General features: G+C 44.4%; 1 protein-coding gene across 3 annotated transcripts in view; it reads left to right on the top strand.

Moving 5' to 3' along the window:
• NPRL3 (NPR3 like, GATOR1 complex subunit) overlaps nucleotides 1–21877 on the top strand; it is a 133780-nt gene that overhangs the window by 58080 nt on the left and 53823 nt on the right. For all 3 annotated transcript variants that reach the window (XM_029911297.1, XM_024197798.3, XM_024197799.3), the window contains 2 exons: nucleotides 3921–4027; nucleotides 10944–11073. In XM_029911297.1, coding sequence (XP_029767157.1) covers nucleotides 3921–4027; nucleotides 10944–11073 — 237 coding nt within the window. The remainder of the gene's footprint in view (nucleotides 1–3920; nucleotides 4028–10943; nucleotides 11074–21877) is intronic.

The following is a 21877-nucleotide window of genomic DNA, read 5'->3' as shown; positions in this document are numbered from 1 at the left end:
GCCAGATCCTGGTTTGAGAGCAGAAAAATGAAGATAATGGGAAAGATGAGGTTTATGGATCCATCTGAAGATCTTTCTGGGTAGATTGGGGTCTGTGTTTCCCTGGATTTCCTCTGACACACAGTTGTGGACTTTGAGGTGATGATGTATAAGGGAATTTATCTGCTCTTTCCTGAAAATTCCCTTTCAGGTCCACTGATTTAGGTGACTTTGTATGAAAAGGGCTCATCTGGAGTCAGATAAGGATGGAAAACAGGCATCCAGAAAGTTCTTGTATTCATGAGAGTCTTTGCTGCACCTCTGAGAGGAGCAACACAGAAGTGGCAAGCCAGGGGAGGGTGGCCCTTTGGGCTCTAAACCTCCTTTGGACCCTCCCAATTCTGGGCTGCTCCAGAAACCAGAGCATCTCCTGGGGTAATTTAGGCAGCCTTGGGAAGATTTCTAAGTTACAGCCTGGCAGGCTATGCTGGCACTCTCCAACGTGCTACATGCTGTGGCTCTGCTCCCCGTATGTCGGAGCTTGTGAGGCAGCCTTTGGAAAGCCGCCTGTGACTGTCTTCCTCAGTTCCTGCACTGGGTGAACACTGCCCCCCACCTCCTGCCAGGTCTGAGGTTTTCATCCCCCTTTATGCCACTCCAGTCCTTTTACCCAGGAGGAGTAGAGGAGTGGGGTAGGGATGTTCTGCAGTAAAATAAGCTATTATTTGAGGTATATTTTAGATTTATTTTGGGGAAATTAGGTGCAATGATCCTGGCTATGCTAGTTGTCTTACTGATGAGCTCATCAAAGGTTGGGCACTCCCCTCCTGTCAGTGATACAGGCCTGGTTCGGTCCCTAAGCTGCAAGCTAGCTGGAGACCTGTCATAATGGATCTATGGACTTTATTACTTGACGAAAGAACACCTGCAGGTAAACATGGATACATGTTACTATTCGGGCAAGCTGTGCTATCCTGATGAGCCTAACTGACCTTACCCTGGGTTGATGCAGAGTTACCCTCAAACAACCCTACCCCTGTGTATCTTCCAACCTCTGCAGGAGATAAGCTGCCCTCCAAGATATTAGGAAGCATGCTTTAGGGCAACTCCCATCCTGCAGATCTCAGAAAAACAAGTCAGAAAACGGGAAATGCCCCCACCCAACAAACCTCCTTTGTTTGCCTGTCCCATGGGACTATTTAAGAAACCTAAGGAAAATCCCAAACATGTACTACTTTGTGGTGAAGCTGTAGTTTCAGGTTACCGTCTCTGTGTGCTTCTAGATTTACAAGGAACCAAAACTTTTTTGACAATTGAACTAATTGAATTTCCTGGTTATCCAGCACTTCAGCTCTAGCATTCTTAATGATAATCTGCAATCAGAGCACCGCTGTAAGACATGTTAATGTGTCCCCTCCACCTTCTAGCTGTTTGGTTAGTGCTACCTTAACTTCCCCTTAAAGTTTTTAGTGTGGAAATTAATATGTTTTTGATCAGTTACCTTGCAGTTTCTTGCCATCGAGTTCATATGGAGCTTGTTTTCAAAAACTTCCATTAAAAAGCCATTTTTTTGTTGTGGGAATTTGATATGGCCCTTGCTTAGCTGATAATAGCTCCTTTGTTGAGCTGCTGGATACATATGAGCTCAGGTTTCTTACGTAGGCCACTTTCCTGATAGTGGTAGCTTCAGCTTAGAACATACAAGCTTCAGGCTCCAGTGATTGATACTTTACTCCAAATTCATCAGATAAGGAGGTGCTACAAGTGTGCTCTCCTTCTGAAGTTGTCAAATTTCCACTTTACTAATCCTGGTAACACTTTCCTCATGCCTGTATTCCCATGACAGTGATGCCCTTCTCCACAGTTTTATCTGGAGCAGATGATAGCCCATAAAAGGCTACCTGGGCTTTTTCTTTTTGTTTCATTCAACACTAATAGAGTTCTACTTATCGTAGGACTTGGTTCTGTTGCGTAATGTATTGTTGGAGCATCTCTCACATTAGATTGGTATAACACAACTCCATGAAGCCCATTAGGTCTTTATGCTCTTCTTCCTCCTCTGGTTATGATTCTGTTGTCTTGAATACAACTGTATTTATATAGCTGTGTGACTGCATCTCTCACAGGCTAATTCTGTACACTTTAAGTTTGTTATGGCAGCAAACTTCTGATCTGTTTCCACTCTGGAGATACGCAGAGTAGCCACACAAAGTTCTATGCTCACCCTCACCAATCTTTAAATTATGATCTGTGGACAGGAGTGAACAGCCAGGACCCACAGGCATTCCTTTGTTTTTCAAATTTATGTAAAAATTTCAATGATCCCAGAACAAATGATAACTTAAAATAGAAGACATGACTGGAAACTGTAAAACTGATGGAGAGAATCTTGTTTCTGCCTCAGTGGTGAGTAATAAGCATTAATGACACTACTGCTTCAGTAAACTATAGAATTATAGTGAAGGAAATCAATGCTAAGTACTTTTCTGCAAATGCAGGGGAAATGGCCTATGGAGTTAGACATGACTGTCAGGGAAGAAAAGAGAGAAACAAGTTATATTTTCTGACTGTTTTCTCAAAAGTGCTCAACACCTTGCAGCTGTCACTGGAAATAGTGGGAGCTCCTGGGTTCTGAGTTCCTATGAAAACCTGGCCCTAACTCTGCAGCTTTTTCTCAATGCTTGCTCTCTTTCAACCATGTGGTTTATTGGATGTATATTAATATATTGAAGGCCAAAATTCAGAAATCTAATGGATGTTGCTTTCCTAAGTTTGGTCCTGGTTCAGTGATTCATCTGGTATTTTGTCTTTGCAAAAACGAGCGAAGAATGAAAAGTGTCTATCTGCTGTCCGAAGCTTTAGGATCTTCCTTATTCTTCAGGTCATTGCATTAGGCCAAGAGTTCTCAAACTTCATTGCACTGTGATCCCCTTCTGACAACAAAGGGACCGAAGCATGAGCCCGCCCTAGCTCTGCTGCTCCGGAGGTGAGGGTGGGAAGGGGGAGGGTCCAAAGCCCAAGCCCCAATGGCCTGGGCAGGAGGGCCAAAGCCGAAGCCCAAGGGCTTCAGCCCCAGGCAGGGAGCTTGTAACTTAAGCCCCGCCACCCAGGGCGGAAGCCCTTGGGCTTTGACTTTGGCCCTGGCCCAGGGTGGTGGGGCTCAGGCTTTGGCCCTGGGCCTCAGCAAGTCTAAGCCAGCCCTGGCGACCCCATTAAAATGAAAATCTTTGAAATCTTGATTGCTGTTGCTTTAAAGCCCCTCCTTAACGCTTAGATTTTTCTGTGGTATCTTATGGTGAATGCTTACATACAGGGATATATGGTTTAAACAAAGAATGGATTACTGATGGTCACTTTCATAACAACTGCAAAGTTTCTGAGCTGACCAGTATTTCTGTGCCACTTTGAGTGCTTTTTAATTAATGCATTAATATGATGTGAGCCCATTATTATTCAGTAATATTTCATTCATATACATTCAAAATAAAATATAAATCATCTAATAAGTCATGCATTAAATGTATTTTGAGTAGTGTGTGTGTGGAATGCATGTGTAAACCATTGATGGGTGAAGCATAAAGGAAACTACTCGGTTGTAAAACCCTTTACTGGCACAGTCTAAAGAAATTCCTTTGAAGCAGGAAACATAAAATTTGCTTCGATATGTGAAGCCAAGCCCTGGAAATGCGTCACTTCTGTTGAAGCTTTGTCAGACTCTTTTTGATGTGCCACATGTTACATCATTTTCTTCTAAGAGAAGAGGACCAATTATTGCCATTGAAGTGATGTGATGGCACAGTGCTAGCTTTCTTCAGATCAAACAAGGCTTTCCTCTCAGCATAAAGGACTCTTTGCTGGGAGTTTGAATGTTGCTGTTTTGCTTTTCTAATAATGATCTTTGGTCTTGTTTCTTTCTCTTTTTTTTTTTTTTTTAAATGCAGGTTTTCCAGCTTGCTGCACATCTGGTTTACTGGGGAAAAGCAATTATTGTCTATCCACTGTGTGAAAACAACGTCTATATGCTGTCCCCCAATGCCAGTGTTTGTCTGTAAGTAGACAGACCATGAGTGCCTGTAGTGGGACTGCTTTGAAAAATGCAGATGTGTTTTCCCTGGGCATTTATTTGGGCAGGGCGGTGATATTTTCTGCTATATTGAAGTTGTTGACATGTACAAATAGTATAATTTGCTTGAATTTCACGAGCCCTTAAGGGCTGTTCAGTGCAGGGATGAACAAAGGAATTGGGCAGCTCTTCTGTTGCAATGACAGGTGTGCTTGCCTTCACTTGCACACTTATAGAGTGGGTAGCAAATTTCAGGAGCTCAGTACTGTGTTGTCATCATGAAATTGCTCTGTGAACATAGACCATTTTTAAACCTTTCAATACTCTTGGCTGCTGAGTATGTCCAAGAAGGACTCTTGCATGGAGCCAAAGGGAGTATCTGTCTTAATCAATTCCCTTCCAATGCAGGGGCTTCAGGCATAGGTGTACCTTGTGTGATGGGTTCCATTGCAGAGACCCCCTTGAGGCTATCACCTGACATGCTGGAATTATCTCTGAGCCCATTTTCCACTGCCAGCTTGGGACTCCAGAACCCTGCCTTGTTGAGCCAGACATGCTAGTCTGCTGCAACGCAGACCCAGGTCTGGTCCACGCCCTCAAAGCTGCAGATTTTAACCAAAAACTGCTCAGCAAGTCACCTATCTCCAGCACCCAGACACCCAGTTCCCAATGGGATCCAAACCCCAAATAAATCCATTTTACTCTGTATAAAGCTTATACAGGGTAAACTCATAAATTGTCCGCCTCTATAACACTGATAGATCTGCACAGCTGTTTGCTCCCCCAGGTATTAATCACTTACTCTGGGTTTATTAATAAACAGTGATTTTATTAAGTATAAAAAGTAAGATTTAAGTGGTTTCAAGTAATAACAGCCAGAACAAAGTAAGTTACCAAGCAAAATAAAACAAAACAAGAAGTCTAAGCCTAATATATTAAGAAACTGATACAGGAAATATCTCACTCCCAGAGATTTTCCAATAAGCTTCTTTCACAGACTATACTCCTCCTTAGTCTGGGCCCAATCCTTTCCCCGGTACAGTTCTTGTTAGTTCCAGCTCAGGTGTAACTCGGGAATTTCTCATGTCTGGCAGCCTCCTTTGTTCTGTTCCACACCCTTTATGGCTTTGGCCCAAGGCGGGAATCTTTTGTCTCTCTGGGTCCTCACCCCTCCTTCTAAATGGAAAAGCATCAGGTTTAAGATGGATTCCAGTATCCTGTGACATGGTCACATGTCCTGTGAGACCTCATTCTTCATTACCCACGTCAGGTACACAGGAAGGCTTGCAGGTAAACAGAGCCATTCACAACCAGTTGTCCTAGTTAATGGAAGCTATCAAGATTCCAAGCACTTTGCATAGTTACAATAGGACTTCAGAGTACTACTTCATATTTCTAGCTTCAGATACAAGAATGATACATTCATACAAATAGGATGAACACACTCAGTAGATTATAAGCTTTGTAATGATACCTTACTAATGACCTTTTGCATAAAGCATATTCCACTTGCATTATATTCACACTCATAAGCATATTTCCATAAACATATGAAGTGCAACGTCATACCTTGGTCTTTCCTATTCTCTGCATGTGGCACATAATTGTTTAGTCTCCTCTGGGCTATAATACTTTGGTCTAATTTCACTTGATGGGTTTAACTTGCACTGTGCAGGTGCTGGGAGGTATTGATGGCCTGTGATATACAGGAAGTCAGACTAGATCAAGAGTGGGCAAACTTTTTGGCCCGAGGGCCACATCGGGGAATAGAAATTGTATGGCTGACAAAATTGGGGTTGGGGTGCGGGAGTGGGTGCAGACTCTGGGGTGGGGCTGGGGATGAGGAGTTTGGGGTGTAAGAGGGGCTTTGGGCTGGGACCGAGGGGTTTGGAGGGCAGGAGGGGGATTAGGGCAGAGATGTGGGAAGGAGTGCAGGCTCTGGCTGGGGGTGTGGGCTCTGGGGTGGGGCTGGGGATGAGAGGTTGGGGTGCAGGAGGGGGCTGGGACTGAGAGGTTTGAAGGGTGGGAGGGGGATCAGGGTTGGGGCAAGGGGTTGGGGTGTGGGGAGAGGCTCAGGGGGTGCAGGCTCAGAGTGATGCTTACCTCAAGCGGCTCCCGGAAGCAGTGGCATGTCCCTTCTCCAGCTCCTACACGGAGGTGCGGCCAGGTGGCTATGCGCGCTGCCCCATCCGCAGGCGCCGCCCCTGCAGCTCCCATTGGAGAGCTTCCAGGAGCCGCATGGTGCAGCCCCCAACCCAGTGCCCCAGCTGGAGTGGGGCTGAGCCACGTGGTGCGGCTCGCGGGCCTGCTTAAAACTGCTTGCGGGCTGAATCCGGTGCTCAGGCCGTAGTTTGCCCACTCCTGGACTAGATGATCTGGTGATCCCTTCTAACCTTAAATTTTATGTTTCTAAGCAATATGGAAATACTCAAAGCAAGACAAACATCTCAGTAAATTCTGTGTGGTTAAATCAATGGGTAGCTGCTTTTGATAGGCAGCCTGTCTGCGTGCCTGGCATGTGATATTTCAGTAGCAGGTAACTCAGAAGCATAAACAGCAGCAACATGGTGGGGTCCATTACAGTCACTATTTTCATTGTAATTAATCCTAGTGGTAATTGTGGCTTCTAATCAAGACTGGGGCTTGGATAAAGATGAGCTGCATATAAAGCTCAGCCTGTGCCAGACAGACGGTAGTGGGGTGGGGGAAGGATGTTGAGGGTATGTTGGGTAATTCCTGCTCCACTGTTAAAAAGTTGTCCACCTTTTCCTCACTAAAACAACAAGGAGTCTGGTGGCACCTTAAAGACTAACAGATTTATTTGGGCATAAGCTTTCGTGAGTAAAAACCTCACTTCTTAAGTGGTTTGTGTACAGATTCCACTTAAGAAGTGAGGTTTTTACTCACGAAAGCTTATGCCCAAATAAATCTGTTAGTCTTTAAGGTGCCACCAGACTCCTTGTTGTTTTTGTAGATACAGACTAACACGGCTACCTCCTGATACTCTTTTCCTCACTGAACTTGCAATTGTGGTGCTTTCAAATTCCAGATTAGTTCTGGAACCTCAGGTGGTATTGAGCCCATGAGCACCTTTATGCACTGGTGGCTGTCACATCTGCTTTGGATTACTGCAGTGTGTAATGTACATGTATAACGTGTAATCTACACACAAACTACTTTGAAGTGACAGCTACCATTTGGTATTGGCTTTTGGACTGGCAAGTTTAGACCATGGAAACCTATTACACCTGTTCTTCAATAGTTGTGCTGGTTTCCTATTCTTTTCTGAGTACAGTTCAAGATTCTGACATTGATTCATAAACCACAACCTGGCCTAGTTGCTGGCTCTCTGAAAGACTCTCCTCTCCTTGGGATCTGCCGCAGCAATTGAGTGCGGTGGTGTTGTAGCCGTGTTGGTCCCAGGATATTAGAGAGACAAGGTGGGTGAGGTAATATCTTTTATTGGACCAACTTCTGTTGGTGAGAGAGACAAGATTTTGAGCTATACAGAGCTCTTCCTCAGGTCTGGGAAAGGTACTCACAGTGTCATAGCTAAATACAAGGTCAAACACCTAATTTAGCATAATTAGTTAGCACATATTCTGAGGGACCATTCAAGGTGAAGTGGCCTGTTAACACCCCTGTAGTCATAGGATAAAAAGTGGGGTTAGTGGGTTACACATTGTAATAATCCATAAATCCAGTGTCTTTATTAAGACCATGATTTTTAGTGTGATTTTAAGCTCCCAGGCTCATCTTTCGAAAATGTTGAGCAGGTTTTCTTTGAGGATGAGGACTGATAGGTTAGATATAGAGTGATCACTTTGTGAAAATTGTTCACCCACAGGCGATGTGGTGTTTTTCTTTTACTGTTTTCCTGAGTTAGCTCATTCAAGAGCGTAGTGATTGTCTGGTTTCACCCACATAGTTGTTGGGGTATTTAGTGCCCTGGATGAGGTACACCACATGTTGTGATAGGCATGTCTAGCACCCATGGATCTTGAAAGGTGTATTTTGTGTGTGTGTATGGGGGGAGCGGGATGTATTGATCATCGTAGCAGAGGAGGGTTCTGGCAGGGTCTGGTGCTACTTAGAGATCGTGTGTCTTGGTCTGTGGGGAGCTTGCTTCTGATGGTGATCTTGAAGAGTTTGGGGGGTTGTTTGAAGCCAGAAGAAGGGATTAAGGAAAGATTTCTTCAGAATAGGGTCCCCATCAAGTATGTGTTTTACTTGTTTGATATCTCGTATGGATTCCAGTGTGGGGTGGTAGGTGACAACTAGGGGTGTAAGATCAGAGGGAGTTTTATTTCTGTGTTGAAGCTGGTTCTCTCTGGATATTTGGGCGACCTATTCCATGATTACATTTACTTCTCTGGTGAAGTGTCCTTGTTTGGTGAAAGCAGCTTTGCATGTTTTAAGATGTATAGCCCGGATTTTCTCTTCAGAGTATATTCTGTGGTATCTGAGGGCCTGGCTGTAGATAACAGATTTCTTGGTGAGTTTGGGGTGGTTACTGGATCTATGAAGTTAAGTGTGGTGATCTCTGGGTTTCTTATATATAGTTGTCTGTGGTGTTCCATTGCTGAAGCTGATTATGGTGTCCAGGAAGTTGATGCTAGTCTGGAAGTGTTCCAGAGAGAGTTTAATGGTAATTATTGAAGTTGTGGTGGAAATCTATGAGGGAGTTTAAGTTGTCTGTCCAGAGGCTGAAAATATCATCTATGTATCTCAGGTATATCAATGGTTTTGTGGTATGTTTGTCCAGAAATCCTTCAAGGTGGCCCAGGAAGAGGTTGGCATATTGGGGAGCCATCCTAGTACCCAGGGCTGTTCCCATGGTTTGCACAAAGTGTTTATTGTTGAACGTAAAATTGTTATGGGTGAGGCTGAAATGGATGAGTTATGCGATTGTGTTTGGGGTGGATATCTGAGGGTTGTCCATTGTCTTGAAAATATTTGAGGCAGGCAGCTATGCTTTCATTGTGAGGAATGTTGTTGTATGGGGAAGTGATATCCATGGTGGCAAAGATGATGTTCTGAGGGAGGTTGTTAATGTTGTGGAGTTTGTGGAGGAAGTCAGTTGTGTCCTGGAGGAAGCTGGCCCTTTGTGTGGTGAGTGGCTTCAGGATGATTTTTGAGAGTCCCCATATTCTTTCAGTGAGAGTGCTGTGGCCACTCTCTGCCTGGGAGTTGTATCTGCCTGGGTTCCCTTTAATAAAGACACTGGATTTAGGACTTATTACAAAAATCTGTAGCCAACCCTCCTTTTTGTCCTATGACTACAGAGGTGTTAATGGGCCACTTCACCTTGAATGGTCCCGTAGAAACTATGTGCTATTTATGCTAACCTATCTGTTCAACCTTGTATTTAGCTGTGACACTGAATACCTTTCCCAGACCTGTAGAACAGCTCTGTGTAGCTTGAAAGCTTGTCTCTCCCACCAACAAAAATTGGTCCAGTAAAAGTTATTACCTCACCCATCTTGTCACAGGAGTTGAGTTCATTTGGGGCTATGGAGCTAGCAATTCCTATACTTATTTGTGATGGTCCTGGTCTCTGGGAGTTCTCAGTTGGGGGCTCTTGACTCTGGAATTACCTCCTCCATCCACTTTGCAGAGTCAGACTTTATCAGGCACGATGCAAGGCCCATCTTTTCTGTCAAGCATGGAAGTAAAGAGGGGACTGTTTGTGGGGATCATCCTTTGTACTACCTCTGGAAAATTGTACGTTCCTAATTATGTAAGTTATGAGCCTGTGCCCTGAGCAATATGGAAGAACACATTTAAGTCAAGCCTAGGGAGGAGTCTAAGATTTACCTCAGCCAGCTAAGTCCATGTAAAAGGTGCTATCCTGTGTTTAGGCAATAGATGTTGTCTGTTAGCTGACCCCAACCTGATCTTGACCTCTTAGCACATGTAAGGGTTTGTCTAGATTAGGCAAACAGTAGAAGTTTGTGCTGAAGCAGAGTGTGATTTGTCTATACTATGCGATAATGTGCACTTACGGGGAGGCGGGGTTTAAAGTGCGCTAATGTGTTGCTCATAAATTGGTCTCTGTAGGGTATCTTTAGTGCACACCAGCAGGTCTAGTGTGCTTTAACATAGTGCTGTTTGAAACAGAATTACATTAGTGCGCAGTGGGGAACCTTTAGGGTATGCCTACACTTGGAGCTTGGCTTGTGATTCCTACCTCGAGGAGATGTACTCGTGCTAGATCTTATCGAGCTAGCATGCTAAAAATAGTCATGTAGCCATGGTACAGCAGTGAGCAGTAGGAAGGGTTCGCTCCCCCGAGGACAAACCCACACAGACTCCATGGGTATATACTTGGGCAGCTAGCTCAAGCCGCTGCCCTTGCTACAGTGACTGCACTACTAACTCACATCCCCAGCTCTAAGTGTAGACAGACCTTTAGTGTACACCAGCAGGATCTAAGTGGACTAATTAATGTGCAACACGCCACTGTGCTTTAGAAATCCCACCCCCAGAAGTGCACGTTACTCCACTGTGTAGACAAACCCGTAGATGATGTTTTGTCCTTCCAACGGAGCTAGGGATAGTGAGATGAAGATATTGCATCTGTTTGTTGAATTTAAAAAAAAAATCTGTAATAATGGGCCATGGGAAAATAGATCCAATTAATTAATGAGTCTGTGATTAAAATAAAAAATCTGTGGCAAAAGCTAATACCACATTGAATATGTTCATTATTTTCTCACGTAATCAGGATACTAGATGTCATAAACCATAATGGCCTTCTTTATTATTTACCTAAAACATAAAGAATATTTTTGTTGTGAATTGGCACATCTTGTGCAATGAATGTGTATTAGTAAGTTTATGTAAATTCTGTTTAGACAACAGTGCAAGACTAATTTCCTCTTGTACCTCTTTTTCATAGTTACTCCCCTTTGGCAGAGGAATTTTCATGTCAGTTTCCTGGCCATGATTTGCCGTCTGTGCTTTCCAAGTTCTCTTTGCCAGTTTCCTTATCAGAGTTCAAGAATCCGCTAGCTCCGCCAGTACAGGAGGTAAGTTATGGGGGAGCATGTAAAAGCTCATGATTGACAGACACCAGACCCCTCATGATTGATCTGTTTAATGTGAGCATGGGGATGAGAATGTCCAACTAGGAGCTTTCAGAGCTCTTGTGGATTCAAAAATCTTTCAATTACTGGGCTTCCTAGCCACCCATTCAAATTACTTTACATCCACGTGATAAAAATCCGTAGGCAGGTCTAGTTGGAACCATTTGAGTGATCTGTGCTGAAAAGCATGTTGCTTAATGAAATTGCTGAGTGTACTCCCTTACATCTTATAAAATGCCCTGAGTAAGATGACAAGGGAAAATTGAAAATCAAAATTGGATTGAAAAAAAAACATGTCCTAGTTCAAACAGGTATTATTTAGGGCAAGGTCTATGGCCTGTGTTATACAGGAGGTTAGACTAATCAGAGGTTCTCAAACTTCATTGCACCGCGACCCCCTTCTGACAACAAAAATTGCTACATGACCTCAGGATGGGGGACCGAAGCCTGAGCCTGCCCAAGCTCCGCTGCCGTGGGAAGGGGAGGCAAAGCCAAAGCCTGACGGCTTCAGCCCCAGGTGGGGGGCTTTGGCTTTGGCCCTGGGCGGTGGGGCTCGGGCTTCAGCCCCAGGCCCCAGCAAGTCTAACGCCAGCCCTGGAGACCCCATTAAAACAAGGTTGCAACCCACAGTTTGAGAACCGCTGGGTCACTAGCTGATCATAGTGATGCCTTCTGGCTTTGGAACCTATGAAAAATTCTATTTGCTCTATAGAAAATTGTCCTGATCCCCATGAATCTTTCATCTATAATATGTACATAGAATGTACCTTTCTCAGAAACACAAAGATAAAGAGCTATTTTTATATATTCCAGCTGCTTTAGACTTGCAATCTGGATTTAAAAGCAAGCTGTACTGTGTATTTACTTAGGCTTCTATATGATGCTGAAGGAGTTTAAAGGCTAATCCAAGAAGTGGACTTCAGCATGTAGTCAACAAAAGTGCATGTGTTACAATTTTATAGTATTAAGGTTTTCAGATTTGTGTTTTACTGTTTGTTCAAGCAATTAAGGCTTGGGGAATTTCCTGAGGACTAGTGAAAGGCTGGGAAGAGCGAATGGCCTCAGGCCACCAGCCCTATGAAAATGCTTTAGGCTGAAGTAATTGTTCTTCTTCGAGTGCTGTCCCTGTGGGTGCTCCACTCCAGGTGACGGTGCGTCCTGGCGCTGTTGACCTCTTGGGCCGCAAGGTTTATACCTCCTCCACTCTGCAATTCAGAATTGCAAACTATTCCACTCTACTTGCAAGCTACGACTTCGATAACTACAATAAACTCGTTGATTTTACCTCCCATATCCCAGAGGACAGGAGAGCAGACTTTAAGTCAGTCCTCGTCAAGGGCCAATTGGTATCCAGAACGGCCCTACAAGCATCTCTAGACATGGCGGACACAGCAGCCTGCACTACTGCAACTGCAGTGGTTATGTGCAGATCTTCCTGGCACTCTGCATCCAATATCCCCAAAGACCTGCAGACCAAAGTGGAGGACCTCCCCTTTGATAAAGATAAACTCTTTTCCAAGAAAACCAACAAAGTCCTTCACACAATGAAAGACTCTAGTGACCCTGCGCACCCTGGGCATTTACCCATCCCTTCCCAGGAGACAACGGTATCAACCTTATCAGAGGCCACGCACACAACAGTATCACCGGCCTCAGCCCAGACCATACGATATACCCAGGAATCGCGCTAGACCTCCTAGGCGCAGACAAAACCAAGCACAACAGCTACCTCCCACCCATCAGAAAATAAACAATAATTTTGAAGCATTGGTCCAGGGTCTGCACGACCACCCCTTGACTCCACTGCCTATTTACCCATTTGGCCACCGTCTCCAGGTTTTCCACCATGCCTGGCAGCAGATTACACAGGACCGTTGGGTCCTGGAAATAGTTCAGTCCGGTTACTCCATCCCTTTTATATCCTACCCTCCTACCCTTCCCCGTCCCTCTTCAGGGACCCCTCTCACAAGCACCTACTTCACATAGAAGTGGCTCATCTTCTACAGCTAGGTGCAGGGGAACCTGTGCCGACACAACGTCGAGGAAAAGGGTTCTACTCCCATTACTTTCTGACCCAGAAAAAGACCGGGAGATGGAGGCCTATACAGTAACTCCTCACTTAACGTTGTAGTTATGTTCCTGAAAAATGCGACTTTAAGCGAAATGATGTTAAGAGAATCCAATTTCCCCATAAGAATTAATGTAAATGAGGGGGTTAGGTTCCAGGGAAATTTTTTTTCACCAGACAAAAGACACTATCCATCCATCCATCCACACACAGTATAAGTTTTAAACAATTTAATACTGGTACACAGTGCTGATGATTGTGAAGCTTGGTTGAGGTGGAGGAGTCAGAGGGTGGGATATTTCCAGGGAATGCCTTACTGCTAAATGATGAACTAGCAATTGGCTGAGCCCTCAAGGGTTAACTCTCACACTCTACTGTACAAGGCAGCAGGAAAAGAGGGAGGGCGGACAGAGACACACACCCTGTGTGTGTGTGTGTGTGAGAGAGAGAGAGAGAGAGATGCGCATTTCCCCTTTAAGTATGAAGAGTGGGGTCAGAAGTACATTGGCTTGTTAATTAGATCAGCAAGCTGAGACCAGACCGCAGCTGCTGCTGCCTGGAAGCTTCCTCTGTCGTGTGTCCCCCCTGCTCTTTGGAAGTTGGGGTAAATGGGGTGCAAGAGCAGAGGGGAGGGGGACACCTTGACATTAGCTCCCCTCTTCCTTCCCCCCCCCCCCCCCCCCCCAGCAAGCAGGAGTCTCGGGGAGCAGCTCCAAGGCAGAGAGCAGGAGCAGCACATGGCAGTGGTGGGAGGGACAGCTGCAATTGCTAGCCTGCTGAGCAGCTGCTGCACAGGGAAGTTAGGGGAGCAGGGAGCTGATAGGGGAGAGCTGATAGGGGGGCTGTCGGTCCACCCTGGTTCCAACCACCCACCAGCTAGCTCCATTGGGCTGCTCTTCCTGCAAGCAGTGGACAAAGCAGGCGGCTGCCAAACGACGTTAGAAGGGAGCATTGCACAACTTTAAATGAGCATGTTCCCTAATTGATCAGCAACGTAACAACGAAACAACATTAACCGGGACGACCTTAATTGAGGACTTACTGTACTAGACCCACACCGACTGAACAAATTCGTAAGGGTACAGAAATTCAAGATGGTCACACTGGGCACAATAATACCTGCACTGGAACAAGGGGACTGGTTCACAGCCCTCGACCTACAGGATGCCTATTTTCACATATCCATTCATCCAGCCCAAAGACGCTTCCTGCGATTCACACTCGGACACGACCATTTTCAATACCGGGTACTCCCATTCGGACTCTCCACAGCACCAAGAGTATTCTCCAAAACCCTAGCTGTAGTTGTGGCCCACCTCCGCAGACACGGGATCATACTTTTCCCCTACCTATACTATGCCTCATCAAAGGCAACTCATACTATGAGATGCTACAAGCTATCCATTTCACCATCTCCCTCTTCCACAGCTTAGGCCTGCAAATAAACGTTCAAAAATCCACCCTGACACCTACACAGCAAATCGAATTCATTGGTGCTCACCTGGACTCAATTCGAACCAGAGCCTCACGCCCACACAATAGATTCCTCGCTATCACACATTTCATACGCATGCGCTCTGTTCGTCCCAGGATAAAGGCAAGAATTTGCCTACAGCTCCTTGGCCACATGGCAGCCACCACCTTCATGGTCAAGTACGCCAGGCTGCACATGAGATGTCTTCAGGGTTGGCTCAACTCTAACTACAAACCCAGCAGGCACAGCCTCTGCATGCTGCTAACTCCTCCAGCGAACGTACTAGCTTCCCTACAATGGTGGACAAGACCAGAGAACCTCTGCATGGGCGTTCCCTTCCAGCAACGATCCCCGATGCTCATGCTCACCACAGACGCTTCCCTGATCGGTTGGGGAGCGCATCTGGGGGCACACACGGCACAAGGCCACTGATCCGTGCCAGAGACGCGTCTACACACACATCTCCTAGAGCTCAGAGCAGTGAGACAAGCCTGCCTTCACTTTTTCCCCCCCCATAAAGAACAAATCTGTCCGGGTCCTAGCGGACAATATAGCATATATATATTTACATCAACAGACATGGGGGAGCACGATCACACTCCCTATGTATGGAGGCCATCCAGTTGTGGAATTGGTGCATACAACACCACATACAAATTACTGCTTCGTACCTATCCGGCTGCCACAACACTAGTGCCGACGCACTCAGCAGACATTTCTCCACAGAACACGAATGGGAATTGCACCCCGCGATACTACAACAGTTCTTCTCCCACTGGGGCACCCCGTCAATAGACCTCTTTGCTACAACCCAGAATCGCAAATGCCACCTATTTTGCTCCAGAGCGGGATTTGGGACTGCATCTCTAGGAGACGCGTTCCTTATCCCATGGAACAACTCTCTCGTATGCCTTTCCACTGATCCCTCAGATACACAGGGTTCTGTGCAAGATCAGAGACAACAAGGCCCGGGTCATACTTATTGCCCCAGCTTGGCCGAGACAGACATGGTATCCTTACCTGCTCCACATGTCCACCCATCCTCCATGGACTCTCCCCTCAGACCAGATCTGCTTTCTCAGGACAACGGGCGGATTCTTCACCCTCAGCTCCAGAAACTCCACCTGACAGCATGGTTCCTTCATGGTTCCAGACCCATGAACTAGTCTGTTCCGAGCAAGTCTTCCTGCATAGTAGAAAAGACTCCACTCATAAAACTTACCTGCAGAAGTGGAAGCGCTTCTCCCTGTGGTGCTCACATAAACACTTAACACCCCATACTGTAACCCTTCCTAACATCCTAGACTACCTTTTGAAACTAAAACAGGATGGACTCTCGCTCAGCTCCATCAGAGTACACCTCGCAGACCTCACCACCTTCCATGATTTGTTAGATAGCTATTCACTCTTTGCCCACCCCACCGTAAAACACTTTCTCACGGGCCTACAAAATCTGTACCCTGAGATTTATCCATCGGCAGCTGCATGGAATCTCAATGTCGTTCTTCGCGGTCTTATGAAACCTCCATTCGAACCCTTAGCTACCTCATCTCTTCTTCACATGTCCATGAATGTAGCTTTCTTGGTTGCTATAACATCAGCCAGGAGAGTAGGGGAAATAAGTGCCCTGATGGCCTACCCTCCCTACAAACCTTTTCTAAAGACAAAGTTACCCTGCGACCACACCCTAAATTTCTCCGTAAGGTGATCCACCTTCCACCTTAACCAACCAATATACTTACCTACATTCTATCCCAAACCTCATGAGACTCCGCACGAGGTGACTCTGCATACCTTCGACATCAGACAAGTAATTGCCTTCTATTTAGACAGGACTAAACCATTTTGTAAATCCTCGCGACTATTTGTCTCCACTACCAAGAGATCGAAGGGTGTGGCCATCTCTAAGCAATGCCTTTCCAAGTGGATCTCTGACTGCATCAGATCCTGTTACCGCATTCAGAATGCTCAACTGCCTGAAGGCATCAGAACTCATTCTACTCGAGCTATGTCAACATCCTTTGCCTTCCTCCATAACGTACCCATTCCTGATATCTGTAAGGTGGCCACATGGTCATCTGAACACGCATTTACCAAACACTATGCTATCACGCAGGATACCACGGCAGACACCATAGTAGGCCATACAGTACCCTCTACAGTACTCACTGCTGCAACTCCAAAGTCCCACCAGCCATAATGGGTACTACTTCACATTCACCTGGAGTGGAGCACCCACAGGGACAGCACTCGAAGAGGAGAAAGTTACTCACCTTGCAGTAACTGAAGTTCTTCGAGATGTGTGTCCCTGTGGGTGCTCCACTCCCAGCGCTCCTCCCCTCTACTTTGGAGTACTATTCTGACTTCTCCATGGTAGAGAAGGAACTGAGGGGGGGCGGGACGCGTGCGCTCAGGCCCACTCTAACGAGATTGCAAGACAGCAGCTGAGCGCGTGCGTCCCGAGCAGGCACTGCTACCGAAGATCTCCGATCAAGGGCGTCGGGATGCACCGTCATCTGGAGTGGAGCGCCCACAGGGACACACATCTCGAAGAACCTCAGTTACTGCAGGGTGAGTAACTTTCTCTTGCTATTATAAACTGAACTTTGGCAAAAGCTTCTCTAATTGGGTTCTTTTTGCATTTGCACTTGTCTCCCTACTTTTGTGACTGTCTACACTAGAGACCTTACAGCAGCACAGAGCTCTCCCGTTGACATAAATAAATCACCCCCAATGAGCTGCAGTAGCTATGTCGGCGAGAGAAACTCTTCCACCGACCTAGCACTATGCGCACTACCTCTTATGCCGGCGAAACTTATGTTGCTGAAGGGTGTGGTTTTGTTACGTGTGAGATTATATAAATTTTGCCAACATAAGTGGTGGTGTAGACATGACCTCTGCTGCATACATGACATTGGCATTGGCCACTGTCCATATTTACAGAAAAGTAACATCCAGCAGTGTAGCCAGTCAGATTGCAAGAGAAGAACTTATTCTGATTGTGATTTGAGTGAGGTAGGGCTCAAAGTGCACCAATACAAAAATATACTGTGTGTGTAAAGAGTAATTTTAGTAGAACAGGCCTGGTCAGTCCTGGTCTTGGATAGTGACTAAGACTAGATACTTCAGAGAGAGAGAGGCATAATTATACCTAACTCTGAAATTTTATATCGTTGATGAAGTTTCTTCCTCATTCTACTTGGTGACCGTTTTGTCCTGAAAATTGAGGACTAGTAGCCCTTGTAATTTTTTCCTAGCTACTGTAACTTCAGACACTATTCTTACTCTCTGTGATGAGTTGATAGGGATTCCTTGTTTTTGTTTGTATATGCAAAAGCCTCATATTATATGTTTTTAGGAACTTATATTTATAAATCTGTGCTATGTACCATTTTACAGCAATAAAAAAGACATTAAGTTAACTAAACAACCTTAAGGTTCTCTTATTAACTTCTTAAAAATCAAAAAATGCCAAACTAAATTTGCATAGTCAGCCTTAACTCTGCCCATTGAGCATATGCAAAATGAAACCGTCTTTGACTGCAAATGATTTCCCAAATAAGGTATACTTGTAATGAGCCCAATGGAGCAGTGGCATGAATCAAAGCAATAAGGAGGGGCAGAGGCAATCTGAGATAAAACATAATTTGGCCTCTAATCAGTTTGGGGTAAAGTATAAATCAATTAAGTGGGAAATAATCACAAGTAAATCAGTTAGTTGTTTCTACTAAGGCTTATATCATAAACTACTGTGAACTATTATTATCTACTGTATATTAGCTATTATCTTTCTTATTATCATTTTATAGATAACAATTTACATTTATGAAATAACAGAATTCTAATTAGATAATATAATGCCTTGTAACATAAACCCCATCGTTCTACATTCCCTTTTCAGTTCTTCGGTTTTCAGCATCTGGAAGCCCAGAGGGGGAAGGAGAAGTTCTTAGGATGTTTAGTTATATCTCGAGCAGTCCTCTTGTGCAATCTTTGTTTACTGTTTTGAAGTTCCAGCTTAAATAAAGACATGTGTTCCTTGATGCGATGAGTTGGTTTCTTGATTGATCAATTATCATAGGAACAGAAGAATGGCCATACTGGGTCAGACCAGTGGTCCGTCTAGTCCAGTATCCTGTCTTCTGACAGTGGCCAATGCCACATGCTTCAAAGGGAATGAACAGAACAGGGAAATTATCGAGTGATCCATCCCCTGTTGTCCAGTCCCAGCTTCTGGGAGTCAGAGCTTTAAGGACATCCAGCGCATGGGGCTGTGTCCCTGACCATCTTGGCTAGTAACCATTGATGGACCTATCCTCTATCAACTTATCTAATTGTTTTTTGTACCCAGTTATACTTTTTGGCCTACACAACATTCCCTGGCAACAAATTTCTAAGGTTGACTGTACATTGTGTGAAGAAATACATCCTTATGCTCGTTTTAAACCAGTTGACTATTTATTTCAGTGGGTGACCACTGATTCTTCTGTTATGTGAAAGAGTAAATAATACTTCCCAATTCACTTACTCCACACCAGTCATGATTTAATAGACCTCTATCATATCTTCCCCCCCCCCAGTTGTCTTTCCTATACTGAGTTGAGCAGTCCCAGTTTTTTTAATCTCTCCCAATGTAGAAGCTGTTTCATCTCACTAACCATTTTTTGTTGTTGTCCTCTTTGCCTTTTCTAATTCTTATATATGTGTATATATGTATATGTGAGATGTGGTGACCAGAACTACATGCAGTATTCAAGGTGTGGGTGTACCATGAATATCTGTAGCGGCATTATGATATTTTTCCTAACATTCTGTTAGGTTTTTTGACTGCTGCTGCCCCTCAAGTTATTTACCTCTCTCCATTCTGAAAACTATTTATTCCTGCTCTTTGCTTCCTGTTTTTTAATCAGCTACTGATCCATGAGAGAACCTTCCCTCTTATCCCATGACTGCTTACTTTGCTTAAGAGCCTTTGGTGAGGGACCTTGTCAAAGACTTTCTGAAAGTCCAAATACACTATAGCCACTGGATCACTTTTGTCCATGTTTGTTTGACCCCCCTCAAAGAAGTCTAATAGATTGGTGAGGCATGGTTTTCCTTTACAAAAACTGTCAACTCTTCCCCAACAAATCCTGCTGATTTATGTTTCTGATAATTCTGTTTTTCTATAGTTTCAACCTTTGTCTGGTACTGAAGTTAAGCTTACTGGCCTGTAATTGCCAGGATTGCCTCTGGAGCCTTTTTAAAAAGTGAATGTCATATTAGCGCTATCCTCCAGTCATTTGGTACAGAGGCTAATTTAAGTGATGAGTTACATAGGGTTACATACCACAGTTAGTGCAATTTCATATTTGAATTCCTTCAGAACTCTTGGGTAAATACCATATGGTCCTGGTGACTTATTACTGTTTAATGTATCAATTTGTTCCAAACCCACCTCCATTGACACCTCAGTTTGGGATAGTTCCTCAGATTTGTCACCTCAAAAGAGTGGCTCAGGTGTGGGAATTGCCCTCACATTCTCTGCAGTGAAGACCGATGCAAAGAATTTATTTAGCTTCTCCTTATATTAAGGTCAGTATTACCAAGTGGTTAATCTATATTCATCTCTTGGACCAGATCCTGTGCTCCACTTAGGAGTAAATCAAGAATTACCTCTCTCCTTGTGAGTTCCAGGACTAGCTGCTTCAAGAAGCAGTCATTTAAGATGTCAAGAAAATTTATCTCTGCATCCTGTCCTGAGGTGGCATGTACCCAGTCAATATGGGGATATTTGAAATCCCCCATGATTATTGAGTTTTCTTTCTTTAGCCTTTCTGATCTCCCTGAGCATTTCACAATCACCATCACTGTTCTAGTCAGGCATGGAATATTCTTATTTTTGAAGCATGGAATTTCTATCCATAGAGATTCTATGGTACAATTTGAGCCATTTACTATTTTTACTTTGACACTGTTTTCTTTCATCTATAGTGCCACTTCCCCCCCCCCCCCCCCCCAGCACACCCTACTCTGTCATTCCTACATATTTTGTACCCTGATATTATTGTGTCCCATTGATTATCATCGTTCCACCAAGATTCTGTGATGCCTATTATATCAATATCCTGATTTAATATCAGGCACTTAAGTTCACCCATCTTAATATTTAGACTTCTAGCATTTGTATACAAGCAGTTAGAAAATTTGTCACTTTTTAGCTGTCTGCCAATATGTGCTGTAATTGAATTAGACTCTTTTTCATTGGACTGTTTCTCTTCAGTTCCTACCTGTACTTTATCAATTTCCATCTTCTCTTAGTATGATATACAGAATCCCCCTTAATAGATCTTCCCCTAAGGGTTTTCTCTGTCTGAACTGTGTGCTCTTCTGCATCTGTCGGCTATCCCCAGCCCTTAGTTTAACAACTCCTCTACAGCCTTTTTAATTTTACATACCAGCAGTCTGGTTCTGTTTTGGTTTTGGAGCCCATCCTTCCTCTATAGACTCCTCCTTTCTCAAAAAGTTCCCCAGTTCCTAATAAACCTAAATCCCTGTTCCCTACACCACTGTCTCATCTATGTATCCACGCACAGTATGAATTTTCAAAGGCTCATATTCCAATCATATGAAAACTGGTTCTTGCTGGAATACTTGAATGTGCTTCCCAATGAAGGCTATTGCTGTCCCATATCTTAACTTCCTACATCTGGCTATTTCCAAAATGAGGAGAGAGGAATATGGGGCCCCCATACTTCAAAGTGTCTGAACCAGCTGTGTCAGAGGGAGGTGTAAACCCCCCATAAATGGACAACCCTAGAATAACAAGTCTTTGACAGAGATTTCTCCCCATTCCCAGGCAGGTGAGAGTGTATTTTCACCAACTGGGTAAAAACCTTCCCCGCAGACATGTTGTCACTGGCCTCCTCCACTATAGTACGTATTTTTAATAATTCACATTTCCATTACTCTTAGTTATTTGATCCTTCCAGGATAGGACCAGCTTGGCTCTGAAGAAGGCACTGGGTGTAACTGGGGGTGGCTAGCTGTTTCTCACTGAACAAACGATGTTTTAATTTTTTATTCTGTTTTTTGTTGTTTTTTAACAAAGTAGTTGCTAGGTGAAGCCTCCATTTTGCAGATGAACTGAATTAATTATGGATTGTACAATAGTGCAGTGGAAAATGGGCATGTGAGGGAATAGGAATTGGAGGGGGCTGCATGCA

Source organism: Terrapene carolina, unplaced genomic scaffold (assembly GCF_002925995.2).
Source record: "Terrapene carolina triunguis isolate 2854851 unplaced genomic scaffold, T_m_triunguis-2.0 Scaffold93, whole genome shotgun sequence".
NCBI lineage: Eukaryota > Metazoa > Chordata > Testudines > Emydidae > Terrapene > Terrapene triunguis.
Note: the sequence above shows the minus strand (reverse complement) of the source record. Positions and strands in the feature narration are given on the sequence as shown.